The sequence below is a fragment of the Eptatretus burgeri genome, chromosome 8, assembly GCF_056783735.1.
Source record: "Eptatretus burgeri isolate ZD-2024b chromosome 8, Ebu_testis_v1, whole genome shotgun sequence".
Lineage (NCBI taxonomy): Eukaryota > Metazoa > Chordata > Myxini > Myxiniformes > Myxinidae > Eptatretus > Eptatretus burgeri.
This window is the reverse complement of record NC_140968.1, coordinates 31,814,402-31,834,990: the sequence shown is the minus strand read 5'-3', so window position 1 is coordinate 31,834,990 and position 20,589 is coordinate 31,814,402. Positions and strand designations below refer to the sequence as shown.

At 42.2% G+C, this 20,589-nt stretch overlaps 1 protein-coding gene across 3 annotated transcripts in view; it reads right to left on the bottom strand.

Annotated features, from left to right (window-relative positions):
* The window catches only part of LOC147021459 (uncharacterized), a 61,172-nt gene that overhangs the window by 24,876 nt on the left and 15,707 nt on the right, over positions 1-20,589 (bottom strand). For 2 of the 3 annotated variants that reach the window (XM_085891410.1, XM_085891408.1), the window contains exons 7-9: positions 13,489-13,630; positions 2,624-2,694; positions 586-714 (exon numbers count right to left, since the gene is read on the bottom strand). In XM_085891410.1, coding sequence (XP_085747536.1) covers positions 586-714; positions 2,624-2,694; positions 13,489-13,630 — 342 coding nt within the window. The remainder of the gene's footprint in view (positions 1-585; positions 715-2,623; positions 2,695-13,488; positions 13,631-20,589) is intronic. The other variant, XM_085891411.1, reaches the window with a different exon arrangement.

Here is a 20,589-nt window from a genome sequence, read left to right as displayed (position 1 = left end):
TTGCAACAGCATGCTGCATTTAAAGATCCTTTATGAGAAATACTTCTTGAGAAAGAGAATCTCATTTATTAATCTACCATGCTCTATACAGACCATCGGTTCTGCCAAATCAGTTTATTTGGCAAAGACAACAATCCAGGAGGGGTCACCACTGCAACACAGGACACTCGACTGAGTGTGCAGGAATTTGTAATTTGTTCATGGTGCCAATGATAACTCGCATACTCTTCGTAAAGGATATCGTGGGATCGTCAACATCCACTAACGAATGCTGGCAAAGGGACTCCCAGTTTAAAATCTATCCGAGGGACGGCACAGACATTGATATGCCTCACCCTGCCTGAGATTCAAAAGCAGGTGAGATAGCTCAAAGGCGAGTGTTCACAGCTTTTTGGCTATCCTACCAGCCCAAATCTCACTGGTAAATATATTTCTTTTAAATGAAGCCCAGTCTGACAGAGTTTAGTGGTGAGCATCTTGCCACCAATAATGTCCTAAAATGACCAGGCAGTGCAGGTCTTTCGAACAAAGACCGAATCAGTGAGGTTACTGTAACACAGTAGAAACAGAGTGGTGTGGACTTACAGCATATAGGTGATGATCCCAACACTCCACATGTCAGTTGGAAAGGATACGAACTCATAGTTCACCACTTCTGGTGCCAGGAATTCCGCTGTGCCAAAGATTACTTTCAGTTTTTCACGGGGCTTGAACCTGTTCATAAGATATTAATAGGTAAAGACCCAAGGGTGCTTGATTCTGATGCCTTTTTAAGACTGCTCTAAGACATATGGGACTTCCATGTATTATCACATGCATGACAAGGAAATTAGGAGGGATTAATGTACTTTTAGGATGCTTGTTTGTTGTTCGAATCAGTATGTATCTGTATCTGTCGACCACTGGTGATGTAACGGCTCTTGCATTCGCATTAACCCTTCCTTCTCCCTCTTCAAAACCCATCAGTGCATACATGTCGTTGTGCTGCCTGGGTAATGTCAGTCTGAATAGTAACATTGGCCATATGACTCTGATGACACCACCAAAGTCCAAACGAGTAATACAGATCTCAAGGCTAATTAAAATGTTCAAACAATTGGCAAAATCTGTCAATCTCTACCTTTAGAAGAAGCATCTTTCAAAAGTATTCCTCAATATGCGAGGTGTTCAAAAAGGTATTGAAACAAGATACCAGAGTCGAAGAACACCACCTTGTTACTTTTCAATTTTCCTTGGCCAAGTACACCATTGCACTGTATGGTCCTCATCATTAAGAAAACATATTTTCTTACCAACTGTATATACATACTTATTGAACAATAAAAAATCAACAATTGGCGATACTTAACTTATATTGAGTATCTCGTACGCAGAACATTTTGAATGATGCTCATGATGTGTGGCGATCTAAGGAGCAAACTCGATGTTGGATTCAAAGGAGGTAACTGTCCTGATTGATGCTTTTCTTAATTGTATTGAGTAACAGGTGTCTCGTAGTACATCAGAGCTATTGTGGCACTTTAATTTCCCTGTCATGGAGGGGTAAGACTGAGAATGATCATCTCCATTTCCTTTAATAAGCGGTGAAGAAGTAGAACTCAAAAAGCTCGAGTGGGGTCGTTTTGACATTTAAAGGTGAAACTTACCTGCATGAGGACCACACAGTGCAATCCTGGTGTTGAGATAACAAAAGTGCATTCACTGTATCTCTGCCCTCAGGAGTCACAAGACCTTAAAGTTGTTCATCTTCGACTTATATTAATGTGCAAAACACGACTTCTTGAAATGAAATGAACCCTTCATGTGTTACATAAACCGTATGCTGGTATGATTGCCATTAATATATTGTTAAGGTATTTTTTGCCGGACATTGTAACTCGTATTCTCCAATTGTGACTCGTCAGTAAGCCGTAGAAATATTCATGCTATCCAAACCAGAATTTGATCCCGATTTCTGATCCAGTGAGAATCCTGTGCCATATATATATATATATATATATATATATATATATATATATATATATATATATATATATATATATATATATATATATATATATATATATATATATATATATTTACTGGTAAAAATTGCAGAATGTGTGTCAACCGCCTACCCACCACCACTAACCTCTCATGCCTCATCTCATGCCCGACTTGCTGCTTTTGGCCTCATTCTCCCCCCCTCCCAATTTCCTTCTTCAACCAACGTTGTTTTCTCACTTAACCCCCCACTCTCCTTCCCTTGTATACATAAAATGTTTTTGAGTGTAACTAGGCTAAGAGTAACTTCATATCAGCTAATGGCACCTGGCATGTGACAATAAACCCAAATAACTTTTACATGATTGCATCCATACGAAGTCACTTCAAGAAGACCTGCCTGCTGATCTTCCCATATTCTTCGATGACCAACCTCCATTAGGGAAGTATAACCCCTTAAGCTGATGGGACTCACAATTTTACATGACATATCCTGCAAAAAAAAAAAAAAATTACGTTTTGATGAACTTCAAAAATCATACACAGGCCTCAGATAGTAGGAATCAAGTGTTTTAGGCCATGGATTTAGGTGTGCTGATGAGAAGTGATTTTGCAAGAGTTTTACATTTGCATGATTTACCTTCGAGCCAAGCCAAAGTCGATTATCTTGACTTGCTTTCCATGACGATTTACACATACAATGTTTTCTGGCTGGGGGGTGAGAGAGAGAGAGAGGAAAATAAAATAACAACAAAGGACAATAGACTTTAAAATCGAAGGACCTCATAAAAAAAACATCTCACGCAATTCTACATGTACAAAGGTACCTTGACGTTTCGATCCGATTACTAGTCAACATCAGTTTTCATCCTTCTGCCTGCTTTATGAAAATGAAGTTTAACGTCCATCATATGCTCAATCCGATGCATTTCTTATTACATTCAGTACTTGCAAATACCACCCGTCGCTTCACTGATGGAAATACCAAGAGGGTTTGGTAGAGATAGGGGAGAGAGAGGAGGGAGGAAAGAGGATGGAGGGGGTGAGGATGGGTTGGGGATGAGGAAGGGCACAAGAAGGAGTGGGCAAAGAGGGGTAGGAGCAAGGAAAGGGGAGAAGGTGAGGAAGGAGGGGACAGCGAGGAAGGGGACAAGAGTGATGCCTCAACACATGTCACCATACACTCCAGAAGGTAGGAATGTGAGAAGGGGGTGGAAGTGAGAGAAATAGAGAGGGAGGGTGGGAGAGAGGAGAGAGAGAGGTGTGTCAGTAGAGTGCTGCACTTCATGAGGAGTGGGAGCGATGAGGGGACAGAGAGAGAGAGGGAGGGAAAAAATAGATTGTAGATGAAATCAGATCACACAAAAAGGGTAAACAATGCGATCTCGTGTAAAAAAAAAAGAACAAAAGAAGTAATTTCACTCCAGATGACACTGAAGGCACCACATGACACCATGGGGCCTGCAGATGGGTGGGGCCTACACTTTGTACTTTGATTCATTGACTAGTTATTACAAAGGACAATAGAATGTATGTTTTGTTGTGTTTAGCACTTTTCGGCATGAATTAACACTGTACCGTAAGGAACAAACATCGACGAATACCATTCAAAGTTGAGCAACAAAGTCATTACAAATATTTAAGCAAAAAGACAAATAAAGCAAATGGAAAAGTGAGAGAATGGTGAAACAGGGGTGTGTTCCATTACCAAGCAGATGAAGCACTCAATCAAGCACTTCAATAAAATGCTTGACAAGGAACGGCTGGCTTGGCACGTGATAGCAAGCTGATTGATAATGGGACACACCCCAGCACCTTCATCAGCACAAAAAGAAAAACTGGCATAAAATATGGAAAAGGAGGGATCATAGTCTTGCTTAAAGTAAATAGGCTTTGTTATAAGAATCAATAGTTTCTCTAAATTTTCAGTTTCCACTCCAGATTTTGACACTAAATTAGTCCACGAGCTACAATCCTCAAAACCGAAGACAGATTTTGATCATGTAATTTAATTCGTCCATGAGAGGCCGTCATGGAAAATTGCATCACATAATGCATGAAATCGCTCCTTGCTCCTAATTTGAAAACTATAGTACTGACAAAAGTGATGTATATAGCAATTCATAGGCATGAAGATCAGGAAAGCCTGGTGTTGGCACAGTGGTTAGGGCAGTGGCTTGGGACCCAAAAGGTTCTGAGTTCAAGCCCTGTTGGGACACTGAATTTATATATATATATATATATATATATATATATATATATATATATATATATATATATATATATATATATATATATGTGTGTGTATATATATATAAACCAAGTCGAAAACACCAGGGGGTTGACTCAGCCTGCCATCCTCCCGAGGTCGGCGAAATGAGTACCAGTTGTACTGGGCCCGGTGTATGCCCGGTTAGAATAGGTGTACCATATCCCTGTGCGTCGTAAGAGGCGACCAGGGTTGCGTCAGGAAGGGCATCCGGTGTAAAAACCTATGCCAAATCATTATGCGGACAGCAAAACGAATTTCCATACCGGATCGGTCGAGGCCCGGGTTACCAACGACCGCCACCGGTACCGGTGGTCAGCAGGGTACCAGTAGAAATTGTGCTACTGCTGGGCGAAGGAGGAGAAGGAGACGGGGAAGGCGAGTCCGGAGGCAGTGGGAGAGGGGGAAGGGTAGAAATGTGCAGGTGAGAGTTGGAACTCTGAATGTTGGGACGATGACTGGCAAAGGGCGAGAGTTGGCTGATATGATGGAGAGAAGAAAGGTGGACATACTGTGTGTTCAAGAGACCAAGTGGATGGGGAGTAAGGCTCGGAGCATTGGAGGTGGTTTCAAACTGTTCTACCATGGTGTGGATGGGAGGATAAATGGTGTCGGGGTAATCCTGAAGGAAGATTATGTCAAGAGGGTATTGGAGGTGAGGAGAGTGTCGGACCGAGTGATGAGTGTGAAGTTGGAAATTGAAGGGGTGATGATGAATGTCATCAGTGCATATGCCCCACATATGGGGTGTGAGATGGAGTATAAAGAAGATTTCTGGAGTAAGTTAGATGAAGTGGTGGAGAGTGTATCCAAGGATGAAAGAGTGGTGATTGGAGCAGATTTCAATGGGAATGTTGGGGAAGGGAATAAAGAGGATGAGAAGGTGATGGGTAGGTACGGTCTCAACAAGAGAAATGTGGAAGGGCAAATGGTGGTAGAGTTTGCAAAAAGAATGGAAATGGCAGTGGTAAATATGTATTTCAAGAAGAAGGAGGAACACAGGGTGACATACAAGAGTGGAGGAAAGTGCACACAGGTGGATTACATCTTAAGCAGGAGATGCAACCTGAAAGAGATTAGTGACTGTAAGGTGGTGGCAGGAGAGAATGTAGCTCGACAGCATCGATTGGTGGTCTGTAGGATGACTTTAGAGGTGAGGTTGAGGAAGAGAGTGAGGGCTGAACCAAGGACCAGATGGTGGAAGCTGAAGGAGGAAGACTGTTGCGTGAAATTTAGGGAGGAGGTGAGACAGGCGTTGGATGGTGGTAAAGATGGGTGGGATGATTGTGCAACGACAGCAGAAGTTGTGAGGGAGATAGCTAGGAAGGTACTTAGTGTGACATCTGGACAGAGAAAGGAAGATAAGGAGACTTGGTGGTGGAATGAGGGAGTACAGGAAAGTATAAGGAAGAAGGGGTTGGCGAAAAAGAAGTGGGATAGTCAGAGAGATGAAGAAAGTTGGCAGGAGTACAAGGAGTGGCGGCGAAAGGTGAAAAGAGAGGTGGCAAAGGCCAAGGAAAAGGCATATGACGAGCTGTATGAGAAGTTGGATACAAGAGAAGGGGAAAAGGATTTATACCGATTCGCAAGACAGAGGGACCGAGCTGGGAAGGATGTGCTGCAGGTTAGGGTGATAAAGGACGCAAATGGGAATGTGCTGACGAGCGAGGAGAGTGTGTTGAGAAGGTGGATGGAGTACTTTGAGGAGCTGATGAATGAAGAAAATGAGAGAGAGAAGGTTGGAAGAGGTGGAGATAGTGAATCTGGAAGTGGGGTGGATCAGTAAGGATGAAGTGAAGACTGCTATGAAGAAGATGAAAAGTGGAAAGGCGGTTGGCCCAGATGGTATACCAGTGGAGGCATGGAAGTGCTTAGGAGAGATGGCAGTGGGGTTGTGAACCAGATTGTTTAATAAAGTCTTGGAAAGGGAGAGGATGCCGGAGGAGTGGAGATTCAGTGTACTGGTTCCGATTTTCAAGAATAAGGGTGATGTGCAGAGCTGTGGAAATTACAGAGGGATAAAGTTGTTAAGCCTCACCATGAAGATGTGGGAAAGAGTAGTTGAAGCTAGGTTGAGAGGAGAGGTGACGATCTGTGAGCAGCAATATGGGTTTATGCCAGGAAAGAGCACCACTGATGCGATGTTTGCTTTGAGAATGTTGATGGAGAAGTATAGGGAAGGCCAGAAGGAGTTACATTGTGTGTTTGTGGATTTAGAGAAAGCTTATGATAGGGTGCCAAGAGAGGAGTTGTGGCATTGTATGAGGAAGTCGGGAGTGGTGGGGAAGTTTGTGAGGATCGTGCAGGATATGTATGAGGACAGTGTGACAGCGGTGAGGTGTGCGGTAGGAATGACGGACCGGTTTAAGGTTAAAGTGGGATTGCACCAAGGATCGACTCTGAGCCCTTTCCTGTTTGCAATGGTGATGGACAGGTTGACGGACGAGATCAGACTGGAGTCCCCATGGACTATGATGTTCGCGGATGACATCATGATCTGTAGGGAGAGTAGGGAGCAGGCTGAGGCGAGCCTCGAGAGGTGGAGGTACGCACTGGAGAGAAGGGGAATGATAGTCAGTCAGAGTAAGACGGAGTACATGTGCGTAAATGAGAGGGAGGGTGGTGGTATGGTGCGGATGCAAGGAGTTGAGGTGGGGAAGGTGGATGAGTTTAAATACTTGGGATCAACTGTCCAAAGTAACGGAGAGTGTGGGAGAGAAGTGAAAAAGAGAGTGCAGGCAGGATGGAGTGGGTGGAGAAGAGTTGCAGGAGTGATTTGTGACAGAAGGCTAGCTGCAAGAGTGAAGGGGAAAGTATATAAGACGGTAGTGAGACCAGCTATGTTGTATGGTTTGGAGGCGGAGGCACTAACAAAAAGACAGCAAGCGGAGCTGGAGGTGGCAGAGTTAAAGATGCTGCGATTCTCGTTGGGAGTGACGAGGATGGACAGGATAAGGAATGAGTATATTAGAGGGACAGCGCAGGTAGGACGGTTTGGAGACAAAGTGAGAGAGGCGAGATTGAGATGGTTTGGACATGTGCTCAGGAGGGAAGCAGAGTATATCGGGAGAAGGATGTTGAAGATGGAGCCACCAGGCAGGAAGAGAAGAGGAAGGCCAAAGAAGAGGTTCATGGATACGGTGAGGGCGGACATGCGGGTGGTTGGAGTGTCAATGGAAGATGTGGAGGATAGAGCGAAATGGAGACGGTTGATCCGCTGTGGTGACCCCTAACAGGAGCGAGCCGAAAGACGAAGTAGGAGAAGAAGAAGAAGAAGAAGAAGAAGAAGGAGAAGAAGAAGAAGAAAAAGAAGAAGAGGTATGAAGATCAGGCATTTGATTATATGAGTGAGGAAAGTGAAAAAATAAATATTTAGCACTTGATCATACAGAAACCGTTGTGGCCTGTTCCAAGTCAAGGCATTGTTGAGCAGGCCAAACCAAAATGGCGGCTTAAGACCCTTGTGAGATGACGGTGGGCTGACCAAAAATAGCACCGCCATCTTGGTAATCCTTTTTTTATGCTGAGCACCCCATTAGTTATCTTCAAAAGGGGTGTTTAAATTTACCCAAATACCCAGTTTTAATTCATTCACTCCCTTGGAGTTCCCTTGGTATGCTTGCAAAGTTTCAGGCTGCGAGGTTTCATGATTTTGGAGTTATGGAGGACACTAACACGCACGCACACACACACACACACACACACACACACACACACACACTGACATTTATTACTGCAGATGGGAGATTTTGGGGTGGTGTTACTTTTTTCATTGGGAGCACTTTGTTGCCCATCTCGGACTGCCCTGAAGGGATAAATGTGTGGACTGGAATCACAAGTACACTGGATCAGGTGGTACAGGCAGATGAGCCTCACCCCTTTAACATCACAAATTAGTCGGCTGGGTTTTTCATGACAATCCAAGCTTGGTTTTCAAAAGCCTTTGAATCCAGATTCTTAGCAATGTTTTCTTCAACAGGATTTCAACCGACGACCTCTTGGATGGTAGTCCAGGTGTCCTAACAACTGGACCAACAATTATGCCCTTCTCATTGTGGTACCTTCTCTTGTGCTACAGTATGTGAATGTTTCAGGAGCAGGGCCTGCGTTATGCAGGAGTGCTGAAATGTGGATGTGATGCAAGAACAAAATATCAAAATTTCTTATTTTTCTTCCCATATGCATGAGTGGAAGATACTGTATGATGTTTGTTTTGTAAAAATTCCCTTAGCCTTTTGGCCAGCCATGTCAATCTCCTGACCATTCATCATGATGAGGGAAGGTGGGGGGGGGGGATAGATATTGGCAGTAATCCAGAACCTTTGAACTGCCAAATGGGAAGTGCTGGATTTTCCGACAGTGGGATAGTTATATCGGACACTCGTATTCCTCCAGTTCAAAGGAATCAAAATTAACTTTTATGGGGAGATCATGTGAGTGCCAAATTGCTGGTTAGACGAAGTGCCACCTGCTTGGCTGCACTATAAATCCTGAGATCAGATTTCTTTAAAGTGGTTTTTGTCAATCCATATAATGTAGAAAGAACCAAAATGTCTAAAAATATGGTCTTTGAGAAGTTTTTAAAATCTGAAATAATTTCAATCCAATACGAGTGGAGGTTTATCGGCAAAGGGTTGTCAGAGGATTTACCAACCAATCTTAGGTCAAAGTTTAAGCTTTATCCTAAAGGTTCGATGCTGAAGTGAGCATTTGAAAAGAGTAAAGGAAGGTGTTCATTAACCTCGCCGAAGGAGAGAGTATTGCATTTGGTTCCGTTTGTTTGTTTGTCTGTTTGTTTGTCTGTACAGAACTTTCGTGTTTTTATCCGCAACCGCTTGTCGGATTGAGACGAAATTTTCACCATTGGTGCGACTACTCATGTTGAATGTTTTAATAATTATGACGTCATAGGTCACGTGGTGTGGCAGCCATGTTGGAAAAACGGAAATACTTTGGACCTCTATCTCTGAAACCGCACCAAGGAAAAAACTTGAAACTTGGCCCATGGCAAGTACTCCTCATGGGGAATGAGTTTGATTTTTTTTAAGGACATCATAGGTACCTTAATTATGACATCATAATTGCATATGCACAACACGACATCTGATCAGTATGAAATTTTTTGAGGGTCATCTAGGGATAAAATCATCCACAAAAAAATTTTTGATGACGTCTTCAGTCACACCATTTGGCAGCAATATTGTTTTTTTTTAAAGCCTTCAAAAATCTTCTCTGAAATGACTGAACCAGTCATCACTGCGAGCATTTATAAAGTGGCAGTTCTAATTATGTCTTCTGAATTACGTAACACACCAGTACACAAACGCCACACAAAATAGACCATACAAAACAAGTCCTGGCAAGGGTCTGCAATCTCTCATTGCTCTTTTTCTTGTTTGTTAATGGGATTTAAGGAATTGTGGATTTGAATCAAAGAAACAACGAAATGAGGCCAAACATTAATATATATATATATATATATATATATATATATATATATATATATATATATATATATATATATATATATATATATATATATATATATATATATATATATATATATTTAACCCATTAAATGCAGACACTTCATTGAATGTTATCCGAGATATAGATTTCTCAACCTGCTCCAAGAATCCCCAATGAGAAAAGATGATTGTGCAGCATTATTAGCCCCCATTGGACTCAGTCAGAAATGGGGGCTGCTGGATTTGGTCTCGATTTCCGTGTCCGTGCGTGTGTGCGTGAATGCGTCCACAACCATATCTCGAACATGAATGGTCTCATTTTATTCAATCTTGGCACAAGCACAGTGCATGATGGCATACACGTGCACCTCACTTTATTTTGTGATGTGATCAAAGATGGCCGATTGGTAGACTGGCAACCATTTTCGTCGTACACACACATACATATATATATATATATATATATATATATATATATATATATATATATATATATATATATATATATATATATATATATATATATATATATATATATATATATATATATACAGTATCTCACAAATGTGAGTCCACCCCTCACAAATATGCAAATAATTCAGTGTGACTTTTTAAGCAGCTGTGCTCGAAGCAAAACCTTAGAGTTGATGACAGAGTAGACATTCTGCAATATGTATGCAGGCACAAACTGCCATTCCATGAAAAAACAATGTGGCATATTACAAATATTTCTGAAAGAGGAGGCAACAAAAGTGAGTACACCCCTGCTATTGTCTGCACAAGAAGTAAGTCAAGCATGGTAAAACAGCTTCCATTTTCATCATTTTCTGCATATTTCAAGGCCATCTCCACTCATGGCTCGGAGACTTCCTCTCCTGTCGCAGTCAACGTGTGGCCCTAAATGGAGTTCTTTCATCCCCTCTTCCTGTGCAGGCTGGAGTTCCTCAAGGTAGAGTTCTGGGCCCTGTTCTTTTTCTGGTTTTCATCAATGATCTCTCCGACTCTCTAGAAAACCCTCTATTTCTCTTTGCCGACGACTCCACCCTCTGCCGTACCATCTGTCATCCCTCAGACCGGCAAGCAGCAGCTTCTTCGCTCACTGCAGATCTGGATAAAATCACAAACTGGTCCAACACGTGGAACATGTCTTTCAATCCAGACAAATCTCACACTCTCACTATGACTCTTCGAAAGAACCGTTTTGAAAAACCCCCATCCACTTTCTCAACAATCCTCTGGAAGAAGTCTTTTCTTTCAAGCTTCTGGGTCTCGCTATCTGCCATGACCTTTCCTGGGAAAGACACATTTCAAACCTCGCCTCCAAAGCCAGTCGCCGACTGGGAATCCTCCGTCGTGCAAAGTCCTTCCTTGGCCCTCTTGAGCTTCTGACCACTTACAAAGCTTTTGTCCATAGCCTGATGGAGTACTGCTCTCCCCTCTGGGCTGGTGCTCCTGCCTCCCACCTTTTTCGGCTTCACGCTGTCGAAACCAGGGCATTTGGAATCATCGGCATCTCCCGCAATGAAGCTGAGTCTTTGGGCCTTTCACTCAATCACCACAGGTTGGTCGGTGGTCTTTCTGTCTTCTACCGACTCCTCTCCAGCCTTGCCTCCCCCCCTGCTCTCTCTGCGATTTGTCCTCACCACATTTCCACAGGGCGCTCAAGGTCCGTCAACAACCCCCTTCTGGTAAAACTACCAAAATCACGAATCACCGCTCATCTTCACTCTTTCATTCCTCTTTTTTCCCACCTTTGGAGTAAACTTCCTCACTCTATTCTTTCCCATTCTTCCCTCCAGGCTTTCAAAACAGCTGTTCACCACCACCTCTTATCATCCCCCATCCAAATCCTCGATCTTTTCTACCCCCGATAATCCACCCAAGCCCACTTCCTTCAATTCCCCTGCTTTCCTTCCTGAAAGTCCCTGTAATGTCCATCTTCTCTTCGCCATGTTCCCCGTCCCATCCCCATCCCTCTCCCTTCCACAGTTCACCTAATGTCTGTTCCCCACTGTTTTGTCCCTTCCCCTCCTGCCCCTCTTGTCTCATGCCCCCTTGCTGTGAGTTGTGTGTTAGCTCTCACCCCAGCCTCGACAAGGTATACAAAAAAAAATATTTAAGTCAAAGAGTGTTAAAGGTACAAATATGCACCAAACAATACACACAATGTCCATAGAGCTGCAACCTCCCTGTTATGTTAAAAGTGAAGAAGTGTACTCAATGCAGTAATTGTCTATCTGCTTGCTGAAGAAATAATTGCATAGGAAATACTGTACCAATCGCCATTGAGAAAGCAGCATGGCTCCTCATGGTAAAGAGCTCTCGAAAGATGTCAAAGATCGAATTGTTGCCCCACATAAAGATGGCCAAGGATACAAGAAGATCAGTGCTTCTTTGAAAGTAAGCCCCAACACCATGGCAAAGGTCATCCAGAGGTTCTCCAAGAAGCGTACAACAATGAGTTGCGCTCGCCAGGGCAGACCAGCAAAGATGACTGCACGTACTGTTCACCAAGTTCAGAATCTAGTCCTCCAAGACAGACGACAAAGTGCTGCCAAGATTGCTGAAGAGATTTCTACAGCTTCTAGCCAGTCTGTTAGTGCGCAAACCATACGTTGTACACTCCATCGTATCGGGTTGCATGGGCGTCATCGAAGGCGTAAGCCTCTCCTGAAGCAGAGCCACAAGAAAGCTCGCAAACAGTTTGCTGAAGCACATCAATCCAAGCCCCTGGACTACTGCAGACATGTCCTCTGGTCTGATGAAACGAAGATCAATTTGTTTGGATCTGATGGAGTGCAGCATGTCTGGCGGTGACCTAGGGAACAGTACCAAGACAAATGCATTATCCCTACTGTCAAGCATGGTGGTGGTAGTGTCATGGTTTGGGGATGCATGAGTCCTGCCGGTACTGGAGAGCTCAAGTTCATCCAGGGAAACATGGATTCTACAATGTACTGTGACATCCTGAAGGAGAAGATGTTACCCTCCCTGCAAAAACTTGGTAGAGGAGCTATATTTCAGCACGAAAACGATCGAAATCATCGTTCCAAGCAGACAACTGCCTTTCTGAAGAAGTCGAAGTTCAATGTGTTGGAGTGGCCAAGCATGTCACCTGATCTGAACCCAATAGAACACCTGTGGGGCATCCTGAAATGTAAGGTTGAGGGACGAAAGGTGTCCAACATCACACAACTTCGAGAAGTCATTGCAGAGGAGTGGAACAGGATCCCAGCAAAGACATGTGGAACACTGGTCAACTCCATACCGGGTAGAATACCTGCTGTGCTCAAAAACAATGGTGGACATACAAAATACTGAAAACAATAATGCTTCAATGTGAGAAAGGGTGTACTCACTTTTGTTGTCCCCCCCCCCCTTTTCACAGATATGCCCAGTATGCCACATTGTTTCCACAGAATAAATGTTTTGGGCCTGTACATGTATGACAGAATGTCTACTCTATATGTCTTTGAGTCTTGTGTTTATAATACATCTAAGTAAAAAGTTACAACAAAATATGTGCATTTTTGTAAAGGGTGTACTCACTTTTGTGAGATACTGTATATATATATATATATATATATATATATATATATATATATATATATATATATATATATATATATATATATATATATATACAAATATGTGAGAGATCTGATCCATACATCCATACATACATCTGATCCATACAGCAAAATTACTAAAACAACGGGGTGATGACATTTTATGTCTAGTTTACTTGTTTTAACATAGCCCATGCACCTTGAGGTCGAGATGTAAGATGTAATTCTGATGTATGTACTGAACACCCTCGCAGATTTGCTGTACAAAGATCATGCACTCGAGTTCAGTGAGGCGCTCGCTTTCATTAACAATCCGATCGAAGAGTTCACCACCCTCGAGGCTGTAGTGGAGTGGGGAGTGAGAGTAGTGGATGGTTATACAATAAAAATGCACAACTGGCTCAAACGCAAACCACTTATTATCATTGTCGACAATTCCTCCCTGGAAGACAATGATTCCTATTCAAAGTTCATTCATCAATGAATATGTTCAAATAATTTCAAATTCCAACTTCGGAGCATCGAGAGTTGTTCAGCAAATTAATTATTAATATTACCTTTTATAAGAGAGATGATGAACAGTAAGCAGACTTAGTATCGTGCTGATAATTCAATATGAATATGGACAAATTTCAAGATCATCTCCGGCTTAGGAGGCTGTCTTATTGGCCTACCACTTTAAATTGCAGGCAGGTCAGTGGTCTCTCTGTCTTCTTCCACCTCCTGTATGTTCTTGCACTCTCTACTCTCCATGTTTTGTCTCCACCTCCCTCCTCCCACCACCCCCAAGATTCTTCAGGGTGCATGCAGTCCACCATGAACCCTATTCTTAAACTCCAAAAATCCAGAATCATTGCTCACCTCCACTCATTCGTTCCTGTTTTTACCTCAATCATGAAAGGTGGATGGAGGATATATTTCCAAAGGTGAATGGAGGTTATATTTCACCCCTGTCTGTCTGTCTGTTTCTCTGTTTATCTGGCTGTGAGCAGGATATCTCAAAAAGTCTGAGATGGATTCGGACAAAACTTGGTGGATAGGTTGGATGTGTGACAAGGACGAATTGATTACATTTTGGTGATGATCCAGAACCGAGAATTGTTTTATTTTTTCAAGTGATTCTTCACCGTTGAGAGATGGGGCCAAAAACTACATGTTGCATGATATTTCAAAAAGTTGAGTTGTGATTATAACAAAATTTGGTGGATGGGTTGGGTAGGTGACAAGAAAAGCCGATTAGATTTTGGTGTGTGACAATGACGAATGGTCTGGAAGCTGATCCGGCCCATCAGTGGCATATTAAATGTAAACCGTCCAGCCTGGTTACTTCTGCCACCAAAAGTGGATGGAGGTTATATTTTCACCCCTGTCTGTCTGTCTGTTTGTCTATCTATAAGCACGATATATCAAAAACTTATGGACGGATTGGGATGAAACTTGGTGGACATGTTTGGTGCGTTACAAAGATGAATTGATTTGATTTTGATGAAGCCCCAGATCCGGTCAGACAAACATTCACATCCGGATAAGAGAATTTTTTTTTAATGTTTCTTCACCGTTGATAGATGGGGCCAAAAACGATATACTGTGCAGTATGACATATTTCAAAAAGTTTTGGAGGGATTCTGCCATAACTTGGTGGATGAGTTGGGTAGGTGATAAGAACAAGCTGATTCGATTTTGGTGTGTGACAAGGACGAATGGTCCGCAGGCAGATCCGGCCCATCAGTGGGATGCAAAACATAAACTTGTTCAACCTGAAAGAGGTATTCGCTCAACCGAGTGCCATTATAGTTTCCCACCTGTGGAACCAGCTTCCACATTTTCTTCAATCTCAATCTTCCCTCCAGGTCTTCAGGACGGCTGTTCACCACCATTTCAGAACATCCCTCATCCAAAACCATGATCTTTTCTACCCCCGTTAAACCACCCCACTCTAGTTTTTCCTTCCTGAGAGTTTACTTCTGTATCCATCTTATCCACCCCTCTGCTTTCTCCACTCCTCCTCATCCTTACCCACATCCCTTGTTGTCCGTTTCCATCTATTTTCTCCCTCAACCTTACCGTTGCCATTTTCCACTTCTCTTTTTGCTGTTCATTTTGCTCTGTTACAACCTGATCCGTTCCGTGTTGTAGCTTTTCCATGATCCTTAACTCTGTATACCAAAAATAAATAAATACATACATATATATCATCACAAATGGTTAATGCTTGGGGGAACAAAATGCATACCTGCTCTATAGCAGTAGTTTGCATAAAATGCACATTGTTTACATCTTCAATAATGATTGGACGATATATGCATCGAAGACAAATCAGGACAATCAAAAAGGTTTGGGTTCATGCTCAGAAGAGATCCTGGAAATTAAACCACCCATCCCCCCTGAAAAGTCGGAAAATCATTCAACCAACCCCCTGAAAAGGGAGAAAATGGTCGTCAAATGTGTGTGTGTTTGTTTTTGTTTGGGTGTGTGTGTTTGTGTGAGTGTTTGTTTGCGTGTGTGCGTTTTATTTTTATTTTATTTAGTGTGTGTGTGTGCGTGCGTGCGTGCGTGCGTGCGTGCGTGCGTGCGTGCGTGCGTGCATGCGTGTGTGTGTGTGTGTGTGTGAGATAGAATTGTTAGGAACAGTTGTGTGTGAAAAACACAATATGTTTGTGAGAGATACTACATTAAATCCTCCAGTGAGTAGAGTCTGTTTAGTGATGTTGCATTGATGGGTTGATGGACTGCCTGGACACAACTGAGGTTGTGGATCTCCTTTTGTAGTTTTTTTTTCAATAATTTTTCAAGATATCAAATTAAAACTTAAGCAACCTATTTGTATGTATGTGTATTACTTGTGAGTAATATTTGGTCAAACTTAGTTAAAGGTCAAGGTCAAGACCATCCAAAACATGCAAAAACACAAATTAGGCCGCAATTGGAACAACAACGGCAGTTGTGGAGTGTATTGTCTCGCCTCGCATGTTCATTCTGAGCAAAAATTGCATTGTTAACTGAACACGCTACAATTATGGCCCAAAGCTATTATGGCCTTTACGGCCCACATACTCATATCATCCAAGCACCGAATTATGTCACATAGTTTCTTGGCATGGGTTATGAACATCGTAAGTTTAATTATTCACTCACATCGGGTCATAGATCGGATATAATAAACTCTCAAATATTGCGGGTTCTAATATCGCAGGTTTCGACTAATCACAGGCAACCTATTGTGTTCCAATTTCATTATCGTCGGATTTCATTTCAACCAATCGTGGTTTTTGAGCTGAAATGAGTCATCATCTGCGTCAGCGTGGACGATTATCTCCGATTACAGGATCAATGAATCTACTGTGCGGTGTATCCGTAAAAGTGAGTCAAATATCCGACAAAGTATTGCCACCAGTGCTCTGCAAAGCGCAAAGGTCTTTCCAGTTCCTTGATCCTCATTTTAAGAGGATAGAAAAAGCGCTCAATGTTTGGGTCAAGGATGATGCAGAAAAAAGTGCCTTTCAATGGACCAATGATATGGGAGAAACCAATGCTGATTGACCAACGTTTCCAAGAGGCAGCCAAAGGCTCCAGTTCAACTTCGGCTACCCACAAGTTTCACGTCAGCAAGGGCTGTTTTGAGAAATTCAAAAGAGGATTCAGCCTTCATCATGTAAAATTAGTCGGAGAAATAGCATAGACCGACCATGATGCTGTGAAAAACTACCAATCACAGCTCATGGCACTAATCGAGGCGAAGGGATTTTTGCCGGAGCAGGTTTTTGATGCCGACGAGAAGGGATTATTCTGAAAGATGCTGCCATCTGATAACTTCCTCTCCAAGAAGGAAATATCTGCTCCAGGGTTCAAAGTAAGATGGTTAAGATTCGTTTTACCCTTCTTCTATGATGCAGGCGACTTCATTGAAGAGCTAATGCTGCTCTTCTGATCACTGAATCCCGCTCCCCCTCCTGCTTCCTCTCTTCGCCCTCCTCCATTCCCCTTCCCCTCCCCCTGTTCCCCATCTCCCTGCTCTCTCTCTCTCTCTCTCTCTCTCTCTCTCTCTCTCTCTCTCTCTCTCTCTCTCTCTCTCTCTCTCTCTCTCTCTCTCTCTCTCTCTCTCTCTCTCTCTCTCTCTCTCTCTCTCTCTCTCTCTCTCTCTCTCTCCCTGCTTGACCTCTTTTCCTCCCCCCCTCCCTGCTCCCCACTCTATTAGCATCATCATCATCCCAATGTAAGTCTTATGTTTCATATTTATGGCAGAGTACAGTACGAGTCTGTGCAATTTAGGAAATATTGTTTAGTAATTAGTAAGAATTCTGGTATTAACACTTTCTGGAGTATTCGTTCCACTTTAGAGTTTTTAGATTGGATTAGATTCCTCAATTTTTTAATCTGTTGATGTTTTTGATTTTTCTGCCTTGTATACAAATTTGGATTTGGCACTGGTTAAGGATACACTCTTTAGTGTTATTGATAAAGTTTTTAGCTCATACACTAATTTTTTATGTATCAGGTTTAACTAGTCATTCTTTTCTAAGAAAAAAATATATGGGTTTCAATTGTTTTGATAACAAAAAAATTTAAAGATGTTAATTTTATTTTACTTAACACTTTTTGTATTTTTTGGTGGGAAAATATTTCAACACAAAAATACTTTCTGTTGGTATGTGGTTTGTATGCTTTTTATTGGTATGTGTTGTGGGTGTTTTCTGTTGGTGTGTGTGTTTTTTAAAAACTTTTTTTATGTTAGTGTACATGGTTTCTTTCTGTCCTTCATCTCTCTTTCTTTCTTTTTCTTTGTCTGTAGAGGGGTGAATTTTACAAATAGTTTTTGAATGAGGTTTACTTGGCTGCACCTGGATGTGTTTGAAGTAGAGGAGTAGCGGCCGAAACCCAAATCCTATCTCGGTTCATCCTGATGACTCCATTGTTGTCCGTTTGGGTTTGTCCTGATACTCCAGTGTTGTATTTGGTCAGTTATTTTATTACCCTCACCCACCTTGCCGTTTTGCAAAAATCACCTCGCTGTTTTGGAAAAAATTTAAAAGGTAAAAGTCCTGTTTTTGTTTATTGTCCTCACCGGAGAGGGTATTTAATTTGGGTCCGTTTGTTTGTCTGTTTGTTCGCATCGAACTTTCGTGTTTTTCTCTGCAACCGTTTGTCGGATTGAGACAAAATTTTAATCATTGGTGCGACTACTCATGGAGAATGTTTCAATAACGATGACGTCAAAGGTCACGTGGTGTGGCAGCCGTGTTGGAAAAACGGAAAAACTTTGGACCTCTATCTCTGAAACAGCACCAAGGAAAAAATTGAAACTTGGCACATAGCAAGTACTCCTCATGTGGAAAGAGTGATTTTTTAATGTCATCAGAGGTGCCTTCATTATGACGTCATAATTGAATATGTAGAACGCTACATCCGATCAGTATAAAAATTTTTGAGGGTAATCTCGGGATAAAATGGTCCAAAAACCATTTTGATGACGTCATTGGTCACGCGATTTGGCAGCCATATTGTTTTTTTTTTTAAACCTTCAAAAATCTTCTCTGAAATGGCTGAACTAATCTGTCTTTCTAATGCCATTTCTTTCTCCATTTTCCACATTTTACTCCATCATTTTTTCTTCTCCATCGTTCATTCATTTTTCCTATCCCTGTTCCATTTTTGCATATCACTGTTCCATTGGTTTTGTCCTGCTTGTATATTCCCATTTATTTCATCCATCTGTGTTTGCATATTTCTGTTCAATTCATCCATTTTTGTTTGCATATTACTCCTCCATTCCATCATTTGTTTCATCATTTGTTCAATCATTTCCCGCATCTGATTCATCTCAAATGGCTTTGGCGAAGACGATCTGCAACGATTGGCTGTGGATTCCATGGGGATCGCGATGTCTTCCGCGAGGGAAATTTGGTGGTGGGGGCGGCCCCCGCTCAGGACGGGGGAAACTTTTACCCTATGTTATCAAGCAGCTCACCTTCTTCATACGCATTGAATCTCTTCAGACAAAAAATCTATTTCTCTCCCCTAAATTTCCATGTGTTCTTTTCTCCCAACACCAATTAGCGTGATAGACAAATATTTACAAAGGACAATAATCAGAATAAAATAATATGTGAGGTAAACCGATCCTAAAGTCTAAATCGAGGTGCCTCTACACGCAGACTTAAATCCAGACAAGGGGGAATGAAATAAAAGAAAATACCTCCTTTATTCTGGCACTTAGCTTTGTCCAGAGATGCTCTTTGTGCAAAGTGGAATCAAGGAGCTTCTATTTGCGCATGTAGACGCGTGCAAAATGGCGCCAAGTTGCTTTCTCGCAGTGTGACAAACGTATGTCAGGCAATTTGTGAGTGGTATTCAACACCAAGCCTCAGAGACCCTGTGCAGCTGCTTCGTGCATCGATTGTCCTCACCAACCCGCTATTTGACATACACTCGGCTCGGGGTACATTCCTCATGACCCAACCAAGAGCCAAAGACCAGCGTTTGGCTTCACCACACAAGTCAATTCGCCTCAACACGAGTACAAGAATTGTGCCATCTTCTTCACACATTGAAAAAACCCAGCCGTAAAGCCCTGTTCTTACAGACCATCTCATAGCTACATTCCCTCTTGACCGTGTGCGCCCCTCACTTCACATTCAACCCCACTTCACAGCTATAAACTATCAGTCCAGTGTTTCACAGGCAGGGAGATTCATCAATGTGTGTGCCATCCCTCGGATGGATGTTAAACTGGGCGTCCCATCACATACTTATCTCTAAGCAGTCTAGCTATCACAGGCATCAGCCAGTTAGTGAAAGACTTGTGTCAAACATCCTTCTGCCGACCAGATGAGAAGGTGGGATTAATGGTGGCTGTTAACATAAATATACTCATTAATCTTCCCCATTCATTCTCCCTACATAAAAAAATTATAAATCTATTTGTGACCAAGAAAACAAATCAACTTATGAACACGGTTCATGTGATGAATGCCAAATGAGAAGCTGGGACACTGCAGTGATATTTCAGAGGAAAATTACATGATTCCTCTTCATCAACATAGAAAAATACTTGTGAAACGTCTTTCCACAAACCTCCCATAACCGATTAGAGCAGCTTATTGCTGCACAAAATGGCATTTTAACATTTATTTGGCTTTCTCAATCTGGGACGTGCTCAAAAATGAACGAGATCCACGACGTGAGTCTGCCAATTAGTGCCAACCAAGATTGTGCCGGTCAAGTGACCCTGACCTGACGGTGGCTACATTATTGATGGGTTATGAGCATTCTATTTCTTTTCAGTTTAGTGGGAGACCCTCCT